Raw genomic sequence first — 14289 nt, forward strand, 5'->3', positions numbered from 1 at the left:
ATAATTTTTTTTAACCCCTAATCTGCCGACCGCCACCTACGTTATCTTTATGTACCCCTAATCTGCTGCCCCTAATACCGCCGACCCCTGTATTATATTTATTAACCCCTAACCTGCCCCCCACAACGTCGCCTCCACCTACCTACACTTATTAACCCCTAATCTGCCGACCGCAAAGCGCCGCCACCTACGTTATCCTTATGTACCCCTAATCTGCTGCCCCTAACACCGCCGACCCCTATATTATATTTATTAACCCCTAATCTGCCCCCCTCAACGTCGCCTCCACCTGCCTACACTTATTAACCCCTAATCTGCCGACCGGACCTGAGCGCTACTATAATAAAGTTATTAACCCCTAATCCGCCTCACTAACCCTATAATAAATAGTATTAACCCCTAATCTGCCCTCCCTAACATCGCCGACACCTAACTTCAAGTATTAACCCCTAATCTGCCGACCGGAGCTCACCGCTATTCTAATAAATGTATTAACCCCTAAAGCTAAGTCTAACCCTAACACTAACACCCCCCTAAGTTAAATATAATTTAAATCTAACGAAATTAATTAACTCTTATTAAATAAATTATTCCTATTTAAAGCTAAATACTTACCTGTAAAATAAATCCTAATATAGCTACAATATAAATTATAATTATATTATAGCTATTTTAGGATTTATATTTATTTTACAGGTAACTTTGTATTTATTTTAACCAGGTACAATAGCTATTAAATAGTTAAGAACTATTTAATAGCTAAAATAGTTAAAATAATTACAAATTTACCTGTAAAAGAAATCCTAACCTAAGTTACAATTAAACCTAACACTACACTATTAATAAATTAATTAAATAAACTACCTACAATTATCTACAATTAACCTAACACTACACTATCAATAAATTTATTAAATACAATTGCTACAACTAAATACAATTAAATAAACTAGCTAAAGTACAAAAAATAAAAAAGAACTAAGTTACAAAAAATAAAAAAATATTTACAAACATAAGAAAAATATTACAACAATTTTAAACTAATTACACCTACTCTAAGCCCCCTAATAAAATAACAAAGCCCCCCAAAATAAAAAAATGCCCTACCCTATTCTAAATTACTAAAGTTCAAAGCTCTTTTACCTTACCAGCCCTGAACAGGGCCCTTTGCGGGGCATGCCCCAAGAAATACAGCTCTTTTGCCTGTAAAAAAAAAAAAATACAATACCCAAGCCCCCCAACATTACAACCCACCACCCACATACCCCTAATCTAACCCAAACCCCCCTTAAATAAACCTAACACTAAGCCCCTGAAGATCATCCTACCTTGTCTTCACCTCACCGGGTATTACACCGATCCGTCCAGAAGAGCTCCTCCGATGTCCTGATCCAAGCCCAAGCGGGGGGCTGAAGAGGTCCATGATCCGGCTGAAGTCTTCATCCAAGCGGGGCAGAAGAGGTCTTCCATCCGATTGAAGTCTTCATCCAAGCGGCATCCATCCGGAGCGAAGCGGCAGCATCCTGAAGACCTCCACCGCGGAACATCCATCCTGGCCGACGACTGAACGACGAATGACGGTTCCTTTAAATGACGTCATCCAAGATGGCGTCCCTCAAATTCCGATTGGCTGATAGGATTCTATCAGCCAATCGGAATTAAGGTAGGAATATTCTGATTGGCTGATGGAATCAGCCAATCAGAATCAAGTTCAATCCGATTGGCTGATCCGATCAGCCAATCAGATTGAGCTCGCATTCTATTGGCTGTTCCGATCAGCCAATAGAATGCAAGCTCAATCTGATTGGCTGATTGGATCAGCCAATCGGATTGAACTTGATTCTGATTGGCTGATTCCATCAGCCAATCAGAATATTCCTACCTTAATTCCGATTGGCTGATAGAATCCTATCAGCCAATCGGAATTCGAGGGACGCCATCTTGGATGACGTCATTTAAAGGAACCGTCATTCGTCGTTCAGTCGTCGGCCAGGATGGATGTTCCGCGGTGGAGGTCTTCAGGATGCTGCCGCTTCGCTCCGGATGGATGCCGCTTGGATGAAGACTTCAATCGGATGGAAGACCTCTTCTGCCCCGCTTGGATGAAGACTTCAGCCGGATCATGGACCTCTTCAGCCCCCCGCTTGGGCTTGGATCAGGACATCGGAGGAGCTCTTCTGGACGGATCAGTGTGATACCCGGTGAGGTGAAGACAAGGTAGGATGATCTTCAGGGGCTTAGTGTTTATTTAAGGGGGGTTTGGGTTAGATTAGGGGTATGTGGGTGGTGGGTTGTAATGTTGGAGGGCTTGGGTATTGTATTTTTTTTTTACAGGCAAAAGAGCTGTATTTCTTGGGGCATGCCCGCAAAGGGCCCTGTTCAGGGCTGGTAAGGTAAAAGAGCTTTGAACTTTAGTAATTTAGAATAGGGTAGGGCATTTTTTTATTTTGGGGGGCTTTGTTATTTTATTAGGGGGCTTAGAGTAGGTGTAATTAGTTTAAAATTGTTGTAATATTTTTCTTATGTTTGTAAATATTTTTTTATTTTTTGTAACTTAGTTCTTTTTTATTTTTTGTACTTTAGCTAGTTTATTTAATTGTATTTATTTGTAGCAATTGTATTTAATTAATTTATTGATAGTGTAGTGTTAGGTTAATTGTAGGTAATTGTAGGTAGTTTATTTAATTAATTTATTGATAGTCTAGTGTTAGGTTTAATTGTAACTTAGGTTAGGATTTCTTTTACAGGTAAATTTGTAATTATTTTAACTATTTTAGCTATTAAATAGTTCTTAACTATTTAATAGCTATTGTACCTGGTTAAAATAAATACAAAGTTACCTGTAAAATAAATATAAATCCTAAAATAGCTATAATATAATTATAATTTATATTGTAGCTATATTATGATTTATTTTACAGGTAAGTATTTAGCTTTAAATAGGAATAATTTATTTAATAAGAGTTAATTAATTTCGTTAGATTTAAATTATATTTAACTTAGGGGGGTGTTAGTGTTAGGGTTAGACTTAGCTTTAGGGGTTAATACATTTATTAGAATAGCGGTGAGCTCCAGTCGGCAGATTAGGGGTTAATGTTTGAAGTTAGGTGTCGGCGATGTTAGGGAGGGCAGATTAGGGGTTAATACTATTTATGATAGGGTTAGTGAGGCGGATTAGGGGTTAATAACTTTATTATAGTAGCGCTCAGGTCCGGTCGGCAGATTAGGGGTTAATAAGTGTAGGCAGGTGGAGGCGACGTTGTGGGGGGCAGATTAGGGGTTAATAAATATAATATAGGGGTCGGCGATGTTAGGGCAGCAGATTAGGGGTACATAAGGATAATGTAAGTAGCGGCGGTTTACGGAGCGGCAGATTAGGGGTTAATAATAATATGCAGGGGTCAGCGATAGCGGGGGCGGCAGATTAGGGGTTAATAAGTGTAAGGTTAGGGGTGTTTAGACTCGGGGTACATGTTAGAGTGTTAGGTGCAGACGTAGGAAGTGTTTACGTATAGCAAACAATGGGGCTGCTTTAGGAGCTGAACGCGGCTTTTTTGCAGGTGTTTGGGTTTTTTTCAGCTCAAACAGCCCCATTGTTTCCTATGGGGGAATCGTGCACGAGCACGTTTTTGAGGCTGGCCGCGCCGTAAGCAACTCTGGTATCGAGAGTTGAAGCTGCGTTAAAAATGCTCTACACTCCTTTTTTGGAGCCTAACGCAGCCTTTATGTGGACTCTCAATACCAGAGTTATTTTTATGGTGCAGCCAGAAAAAAGCCGGCGTTAGTTTTTCGGGTCGTTACCGACAAAACTCCAAATCTAGCCGTTAGTTTCTTAAAGTGCCATAAAACATTTTGAGTTATGTGCATATTATAAATGGGTCAACTGAGGTAAAACAGTGTGTGAAAAAGTGTAAAATTTAAATGCAAAATTACTTACACTTTAGTGTTGCCAAGTGTAGCCTGCTTCACCCCTTATCAGTGTCCTAGTCCAAATCTTGTGCTATCATATAACAAAGTGTGCATGTGAGGATAATTACTTATGTAAACAAGGGAGTGGGGTTCCTGAGGGACAGCAGGAACTTCTATTGTGTGTTGCCAAGAGGCTTGCTCATTTCCATGGGGATAATGTCACATGCTTTGTGAAAGCTTCAGCATTATACTGTGCACTGCTTTAGTCAGGTGCCATGTGACTCTACCCCCTACTGTGCATGTGCACGAGTGCATTCTGCAGAATCTATGGCCTGGATAGCACCTTCCATATATGGAAATGACCAGGGAGGAGCTTGCTGCAAACAAAAACTTTGTCGGATTCAAAGGGGTTAATGGGGCTTTAAACAGAAACCGTTTTGCAGGTAACCATTGGCTGCATTTTAAATTTACAAACTCATGTTAGTTCATACTGTTTTATGTCCCTTTAATGGTCAAATAAAGCTACCTTGTGTGTAGAGTAAATCACTCATCAAAATCATGTCTAGTTGCGCCAAGAAATTGATTCCCAAATACGGGAGACAATATAAAATCCCTAAAATGGCGGATAGTTCAATTTAGTTTCTTTTCTTAACTTCCCGGAACAGCTTCATTATAATTTTAATGGGAAAGACAAACATACTGAAATGCTGGACCAATACTGGACCTCACAATCTTTTTAATGATGGACTTTTACACTTTACTGAATACAGCTTAACCCTCTAATTACACTTTTCCCCCTAACTACACTCCACATGTGAGAGGTTTGTATATAATCTTATATATATGATGTACCTGCCTGGAGGCTAGTAGGTGTACCACATAGGTCTTTACCACATCCCATTTAGCCGTTGATGACCATATGTCAAATGTATTCCTGTACATAAAGGTACCAGTGATTTATCATTCAGTTGAAGCATTACTTAAAGGGACATGAAACCCACAATTTTTCTTTCATTATTCAGACAGAGAATACATTCTTAAACAACTTTCAGATGTACTTCTATTATGTATTCCTTCTCTTGTTATCCTTTGCTGAAAGGTTTATCTAGAGAAGCTCAGGATCATTAAAGAACCTAGGTTCTAGCTGCTGATTGGTGGCTGCATATATATATATATACTGATTGTCATTGGCTCATCCATATGTTCAGTTAGAAACCAGTAGTGCATTGCTGCTCCTTCAACAAATGATACCAAGAGAATTAAACAAATTAGAAAATAGAAGTAAATTAGAAAGTTGTTTAAAATGTTATTCTCTGTCTAAATCATGAAAGAAAAAATTTGGGTTTTGTGACCCTTTAAGTGCCAAGTATATTTGATATAGCTCTTTGTGTAAACCTACATATCTACATATCACACTGTTATACTACCTAGGATCCATTCTAAAGATATTACCGTTTATAAGTTGATACCACCTAACTATCGACTAGATTACGAGTTTTCATATACGCGTGAAAAAGCAGCGTTATGGGTCATAATGCTGCTTTTTCACCTACCGCTGCTATTACGAGTCTTGGGAAAAAAGCTGTACCGCACACTTTTTTGGCCATACTTGGCAATACCGCAAATGAGCTTACATAATTTGTGTAAAGTTTTTTTTCAATGGGACTTCCATAACGCCGGTATTACAAGCTTGTCCTGGGAGGCCAAAAAGTGAGTGGTACAGCCCTTACCGCCAAGATCTGTAACGCATTCTAAAGTCAGTAGTTATGAGTTTTACGCTACAAAGCTGTAACATAAAATTCATAACTAAAAAAAAAAGTAAAAAAGTACACTAACACCCATAAACTACCTATTAACCCCTAAACCGAGGCCCTCCCGCATCGCAAACACTATAATAAAAATATTAACCCCTAATCTGCCGATCTGGACATCGCCGCGACTATAATATACATATTAACACCTAAACTGCCACACTTCTGCATTGGAAAACGCTAGTTAAATATTATTAACCCCCTAATCTGCCGCTCCGGACATCGCCGCCACCTACCTACATTTATTAACCCCTAATCTGCCTCCCCCAATGTCGCCGCCACTATACTAAATTTATTAACCCCTAAACCTAAGTCTAACCCTAACACCCCCTAACTTAAATATAATTAAAATAAATCTAAATAAATATTACAATCATTACCTAAATAACCTATTTACAACTTAATACTTACCTATAAAATAAACCCTAAGCTAGCTACAATATAACTAATAGTTACATTGTATCTAGCTTAGGGTTTATTTTTATTTTACAGGCAAGTTTGTATTTATTTAACTAGGTAGAATAGTTACTAAATAGTTATTAACTATTTACTAACTACCTAGCTAAAATATATACAAATTTAACTGTAAAATAAAACCGAACCTGTTCTACACTAACACCTAAACTTACACAGCAATTAAATAAATTGCCTAAATTAAATACAATTAGCTAAATTAAATACAATTAGCTAAATTACAAAAACAAACAAACACTAAATTACAGAAAATAAAAAACAAATTACAAGATATTTAAACTAATTACACCTAATCTAATAGCCCTATCAAAATAAAAAAAGCCCCCCCAAAATAAAAAAAAAACATAGCCTAAACTAAACTACCAATAGCCCTTAAAACGGCCTTTTGCAGGGCATTGCCCCAAAGAAATCAGCTCTTTTACCTGTAAAAAAAATACAACCCCCCCAACAGTAAAACATGCATTTGGATGGGCATTGCCCTTAAAAGGGCATTTAGCTCTTTTGCGGTGCCCAAAGCCCTAACCTAAAAATAAAACCCACCCAATACACACTTATAAAACCTAACACTACCCCCTGAAGATAGACTTACAGTTCTGAAGACCGGACATCCATCCTCAAGGAAGCGGCAGAAGTCTTCATCCAACCGGGCTGAAGTCTTCATCCAACCGGGCTGAAGTCTTCATCCAACCGGGCTGAAGTCTTCATCCAACCGGGACGAAGTCTTCATACAACCGAGCCGAAGTCTTCATCCAGACGGGCAGAAGTCTTCATCCAGACGGCATCTTCTATCTTTATCCATCCGGCATGGACCGGGTCCATCTTGAAGACATCCGGCACGGAGCATCCTCTTCCAACAAATTCTTCTTACTGAATGACGGTTCCTTTAAATGACATCATCCAAGATGGCGTCCCTTGAATTCCGATTGACTGATAGAATCCTTTCAGCCAATCGGAATTTAAGGTGAAAAAATCCTATTGGCTGATTGGATTGATGTTCCAATCAGCCAATAGAATGCAAGCTCAATCCTATTGACTGATCCAATCAGCTAATAGGATTGAAGCTCAATCCTGTTGGCTGATCCAATCAGCCAATAGGATTTTTTCACCTTAAATTCCGATTGGCTGATAGAATTCTATCAGCCAATCGGAATCTAAGGGACGCCATCTTGGATGACGTAATTTAAAGGAACCGTCATTCAGTAAGAAGACTTCGTTGGAAGAGGATGCTCCGCGCCGGATGTCTTCAAGATGGACCCGCTCCGTGCCGGATGGATGAAGATAGAAGATGCCGCCTGGATGAAGACTTCTGCCCATCTGGATGAAGACTTCGGCCCGGTTGGATGAAGACTTCAGCCCGGTTGGATGAAGACTTCTGCCGCTTCCTTGAGGATGGATGACCGGTCTTCAGAACTGTAAGTGGATCATCAGGGGGTAGTGTTAGGTTTTTTTAAGGGTGTATTGAGTGGGTTTTATTTTTAGGTTAGGGCTTTGGGCACCGCAAAAGAGATAAATGCCCTTTTAAGGGCAATGCCCATCCAAATGCCCTTTTCAGGGCAATAGGGAGCTTAGGTTTTTTTAGTTAGTTTTTTTGGGGGGTTTGGTTGTGTGGGTGGTGGGTTTTACTGTTGGGGGGGTGTTTGTATTTTTTTTACAGGTGAAAGAGCTGATTTCTTTAGGGCAATGCCCCGCAAAAGGCCCTTTTTAGGGCTATTGGTATTTTATTTTAGGCTAGGGTTTTTTTTTTTAATTTGGGGGGCTTTTTATTTTGATAGGGCTATTAGATTAGGTGTAATTCGTTTAAATATCTTGTAATTTGTTTTTAATTTTCTGTAATTTAGTGTTTTTTTTTTTTTGTAATTTAGCTAATTGTATTTAATTTAGCTAATTTATTTAATTATATTGTAAGTTTAGGTGTTAGTGTAGAACAGGTTAGGTTTTATTTTACAGGTAAATTTGTATTTATTTTAGCTAGGTAGTTATTAAATAGTTAATAACTATTTAGTAACTATTCTACCTAGTTAAAATAAATACAAACTTGCCTGTAAAATAAAAATAACACCTAAGATAGCTACAATGTAACTATTAGTTATATTGTATGCTAGCTTAGGGTTTATTTTACAGGTAAGTATTTAGTTTTAAATAGGAATTATTAAGGTAATGGTAGTAATATTTATTTAGATTTATTTAAATTATATTTAAGTTAGGGTTAGACTTAGGTTTAGGGGTTAATAAATTTAGTATAGTGGCAGCGACGTTGGGGGTGGCAGATTAGGGGTTAATAAATGTAGGTAGGTGGCGGTGATGTTAGGGGCGGCAGATTAGGGGTTAATAATATTTAACTAGTGTTTGTGATGTGGAAGTGCGGCGGTTTAGGAGTTAATATGTTTATTATAGTGGCAGCGATGTCAGGAGCGGCAGATTAGTGGTTAATAAGTATAATGTAGGTGTCGGCAATATCGGGGACGGCAGATTAGGGGTTAATAAGTGTAAGATGAGGGGTGATTAGACTCAGGGTTAATGTTAGGGTGTTAGGTGTTAACATAAATTTTGTTTCCCCATAGGAATCAATGGTGCTGCGTTACGGAGCTTAGCGCTGCTTTTTTGCAGGTGTTACGTTTTTTTTTCAGCCGGCTCTCCCCATTGATGCCTATGGGGAAATCGTGCACGAGCACGCAAACCCAGCTTACCGCTGACTTAAGCAGCGCTGGTATTGGAGTGCAGTAAGTTACGCAATGGAGCTTAACACTGCCATTGTTCCAGCTAACGCACACTTTTTACAAACTTGTAATAGCGACGTTAGAAAAAAATAAGAGTTGTAGTAACGTGCAAGTTATTACCACACCGCTCATACTGCAAAGCTCGTAATCTAGCCGTATATTTGTGATAATATATTATTATATACCGTGCTCTTGTGACCAAGGGACCAGTTTATAAATGGCATTGTTGTGTTTTGTCAAATTGTTTTATAAACTAAAAAAAAATTAAGTTGTAAAAAAATAGCAATAATAATTTGTGCACCTCAAAAATACAGTATATCTGTAATTGCAATGACAACCAGGACCAGGGGTGTGAAAATGGCTCAGCAGCAAAGGGGTTAATTAATGAGTTAAACACTGATGTTTGCTATCATGATGTATTAACACTGCGGCAGTGAAATAGGAATAATAGGATAATGAGGAATTTGCTGAAAATAACATTAGTTAGTATAGTGCCGTCCCCTACTTACTCTCATCTTCGCACTCACTAAAAATAATTCCTGTCTTATATGTTATATTTCACTTAAACATAAAATAACTATTGCAATAGTTTGTTCAACCTTGCAAAACTGACTAGAAATACATTTTATCTACAGCATTTTGTGATGTCTTTTGCTCTTGTGGAGGAAGAAGTGAAGAAAACTATGGGGGACACCTTGTTCCAGATGTTTTTGGTAATTGTTACTATTTCTTACTTTTAGTTACTATTAGTAGAGTGACACATTAGTTACTATTAGTAGAGTAACATATTATTTACTATTAGTAGAATTAAATATTAGTTACTATTAGTAGAATGACATATTAGTTACTATTAGTTGAGTGACTGTTACTATTAGTAGAGTGACTGTTACTATTAGTAGAGTGACATATTAGCTACTATTAGTAGAATGACATTAGTTACTATTAGTAGAGTGACACATTAGTTACTATTAGTAGAGTGACATATTAGTTACTATTAGTAGAATTAAATATTAGTTACTATTAGTAGAGTGAAACATTAGTTACTATTAGTAGAGTGACACATTAGTTACTATTAGTAGAGTGACATATTAGTTACTAGGGTTGCACCGATACCATTTTATTAAGACCGAGTACAAGTACCGATACTTGTTTTCAAATACTCGCCGATACCAATTACCGATACTTTTTTTTTATGTCATGTGACAGTTAACCAAGCACAATACAGACTAATTATTTAAGATTCCTTCTTTATAATTATGAAGGACTGTAACTTAAAAGACATTATGAAATAATAAAACAATTTTATTTGTCATAAAGTTCACAGAACATGTTTATAAATAAAAATATTACAATAAAATATATTAATAATAACAACAAATAACAAAAATAAAATCACAACCAACCAAAAGTGCAATACAGTAAAAAATATAAAAATAGTAAAAATAGAACAGTGCACTGTTTAATCATGGGGAACAACACTATGGGCTAAATTACATTTGACTGGTAAGTTTTACCAATGCTATGCTAAAGTCTATGGAGTTGGAAATGTGAACAAAGCATTGATAAAGCTTACCAATCAAATGTAATCTAAATCTAGTCCTAAAATTGCAGGATGAGTGTTCATCGGAATTAACTTAATTTTTGCCATGAGTACTCTTCCTGCAATTATATAAGTTAACCTATGGATGTTCCTCAGAGTACAGTATGTTTTGAACATCATTGTGCAAGATGAGAACTAGCAGTAAAAAAGGCAATTTAGCAATTAGAATAATTTTTCAAACGTTAGTGGCAAGTTCTTTTAAAGGAACAGAACAGAAGCCTCTCTGCATTTTCAGCTATAAGTCTGTTTTTGCTATCAGTAAGGAGGTTTGACTCTAAGTTGAGCAGTCTTTCACTTTCCACACTACTGCATGGGGCAGAAAGATATTTTTGGACCATTTTAGCCAGAGCTGGAAATCTCAGTTTATTAACTGACCAGTACTTCAGGGGTTTGTCTGAACGAGGTACAGTGATCTCTTCTACAATAATACAAATAACAGCAATTTGTATTGGCAGAACAGTAGTAAACAATTTTTAGTTTAGTCTCCACTTCAGCTTAAAATGAAATGGAAACGTGCAGTTTGAAAAAACGCCACAAGATAGCATATGGGTAGGAAGTGAAGGTATCGGTAAAAGTATCGGTGCATTTGCACGAGTACAAGTACTCATGCAAATACTTGGTATCGGTACCAATACCGATACTAGTATCGGTATCGGTACCGATACTAGTATCGGTACCGATACCGATACTAGTATCTGTATCGGTGCAACCCTATTAGTTACTATTAGTAGAATGAAATATTAGTTACTATTAGTAGAGTGAAACATTAGTTACTTTTAGTAGAGTGACATATTAGTTACTATTAGTAGTGACATATCAGTTACTATTAGTAGAGTGACATATTTGTTACTATTGGTAATGTGACATATTAGTTACTATTAGTAGAGTGACATATCAGTTACTATTAGTAAAGTAACATATTTGTTACTATTGGTAATGTGACATATTAGTTACTATTAGTAGAGTGACATATTAGTTGCAATTAATAGAGTGACATATTAGTTACAATTAGTATGGTGACATAGTTACTATTAGTAGAGTGACATATTGGTTACTATTAGTAAAGTGACATATCGGTTACTATTAGTATAGTGACATTTTGGTTACACTTAGTAGAGAGACATTTTGGTTACACTTAGTAGAGTGACAAATTAGTTACTATTAGTAGAGTGACATATTATTTACTATTAATATAGTGACACATCAGTTACTATTAGAATAGTGACACAGTTACAATTAGTAGAGTGACATATTAGTTACAATTAGTAAAGTGACATATCAGTTACTATTAGTAGAATGACATATTAGTTACTATTAGTAAAGTGACATATTAGTTACAATTAGTAGAGTGACAAATTAGTTACTATTAGTAGAGTGACATATTATTTACTATTAATATAGTTACACATTAGTTACTATTAGTATAGTGACACAGTAGTTACCATTAGTGGAGTGACATATTAGTTACTATTAGTATAGTGACACATTAGTTACAATTAGTAGAGTGACAAATGAGTTACAATTAGTAAAGTGACATATCACTTGCTATTAGTAGAGTGACATATTAGTTACTATTAGTAGAGTGACATATTAGTTACTATTAGTAGAGTGACATATCAGTTACTATTAGTAGAGTGACATATCAGTTACTATTAGTAGAGTGACATATTAGTTACAATTAGTAGAGTGACATATTATTTACTATTAATATAGTGACACATTAGTTACTATTAGTATAGTGACACATTAGTTGCAATTAGTATGGTGACATATTAGTTACAATTAGTATGGTGACACATTTGTTACAATTAGTAGAGTGACATATTAGTTAAAATTAGTAAAGTGACATATCAGTTACAATTAGTAAAGTGACATATCAGTTACTATTAGTAGAGTCACATATTAGTTACTATTAGTATAATGACATAATTACTATTAGTATAGTGACATACAAATTACTATTAATAGAGTGACATATTAGTTACTATTAGTAGAGTAACATATTAGTTACAATTTGTAAAGTGACATATCAGTTACTTTTAGTAGAGTGACATATTAGTTACTATTAGTAGAGTGGCATATTAGTTACAATTAGTAGAATAACATATTAGTTACTATTAGTAAAGTGACACATTAGTTACTATTAGTAGAGTGACATCAGTTACTATTAGTAGAGTGGCATATTAGTAACAATTAATAGAGTGACATATTAGTTACAATTAGTATGGTGACTTATTAGTTACTATTAGTAGAGTGACATATTAGTTACAATTAGTAAAGTGACATATTATTTACTATTAATATAATGACACATTAGTTACTATTAGTATAGTGACACATTAGTTACCATTAGTGGAGTGACATATTAGTTACTATTAGTATAGTGACACATTAGTTACAATTAGTAGAGTGACAAATTAGTTACTATTAGTAAAGTGACATATCACTTGCTATTAGTAGAGTGACATATTAGTTACTTTTAGTATAGTGACACAGTTACAATTTGTGGAGTGACATAGTTACTATTAGTAGAGTGACATACCAGTTACTATTAGTAGAGTGACATATTAGTTACAATTAGTAGAGTGACATATTATTTACTATTAATATAGTGACACATTATTTACAATTAGTAAAGTGACATATCAGTTACTATTAGTAGAGTGACATATTAGTTACTATTAGTAGAGTGACATATTAGTTACTTTTAGTATAGTGACACATTTGTTACAATTAGTAGAGTGACATATTAGTTACAATTAGTAAAGTGACATATCAGTTACTTTTAGTAGTGACATATTAGTTACTATTAGTAGAGGGACATATTAGTTACAATTAGTAGAGTGACATATTAGTTACTATTAGTAAAGTGACACATTAGTTACTATTAGTAGAGTGACATCAGTTACTATTAGTAGAGTGGCATATTAGTAACAATTAATAGAGTGACATATTGGTTACAATTAGTATGGTGACTTATTAGTTACTATTAGTAGAGTGACATATTGGTTACTATTAGTAAAGTGACATATCAGTTACTATTATTATAGTGACATTTTGGTTACAATTAGTAGAGTGACAAATTAGTTACTATTAGTAGAGTGATATATCATTTACTATTAATATAGTGACGCATTAGTTACTATTAGTAGAGTGACACATTAGTTACAATTAGTATGGTGACATATTAGTTACTATTAGTAGAGTGACATATTAGTTACTATTAGTAGAGTGACATAGTTACTATTAGTAGAGTGACATATTAGTTACTATTAGTATAATGACATAGTTACTATTAGTATAGTGACATATTAGTTACTATTAGTAGAGTGGCATATCAGTTACTATTAGTATATTGCTATATTAGTTACTATTTGTATATTGACACATTAGTTACAATTAGTAGAGTGACATATTAGTTACAATTTCTAAAGTACATAACCCAGTTAATGTTATGGGCTGGCATGTTCTAGTTTGTTCCAAAGTATTGTCTATTGGTTCCTCTCTTGTGTATACTGAAGAAAAAAACTTGTTTAGTACCTCAGCCTTCTCCCTGTCACTGTTAACCAAGCTACCCTCCACGCATTTTAATGTACCTATATTGTCCTTCTTAGATTTTTTGCTGTTTATGTACTTAAAGAACCTTTTAGGGTTAGACTTAGAATTCTTTCCAATTAATTTTTTTCAATTTTGGCTAATTTGATTGCTTTTTTTGAATGCTTTGTTATATTCCTTATAAATATGGTATGTTGAGTCTGTACTATTTTCTTTGAATAAT

The 14289-nt window shown here is 35.3% G+C and overlaps 1 protein-coding gene across 1 annotated transcript in view; it reads left to right on the forward strand.

Annotated features, from left to right (window-relative positions):
* ARMH1 (armadillo like helical domain containing 1) overlaps nt 1–14289 on the forward strand; it is a 195596-nt gene that overhangs the window by 165626 nt on the left and 15681 nt on the right. Inside the window, exon 9 of the mRNA XM_053693387.1 lies at nt 9547–9624. Within this exon, the coding sequence (XP_053549362.1) occupies nt 9547–9624 (78 nt within the window). The remainder of the gene's footprint in view (nt 1–9546; nt 9625–14289) is intronic.

This window comes from Bombina bombina, chromosome 10 (assembly GCF_027579735.1).
Source record: "Bombina bombina isolate aBomBom1 chromosome 10, aBomBom1.pri, whole genome shotgun sequence".
NCBI classification, from domain to species: Eukaryota; Metazoa; Chordata; class Amphibia; order Anura; family Bombinatoridae; genus Bombina; species Bombina bombina.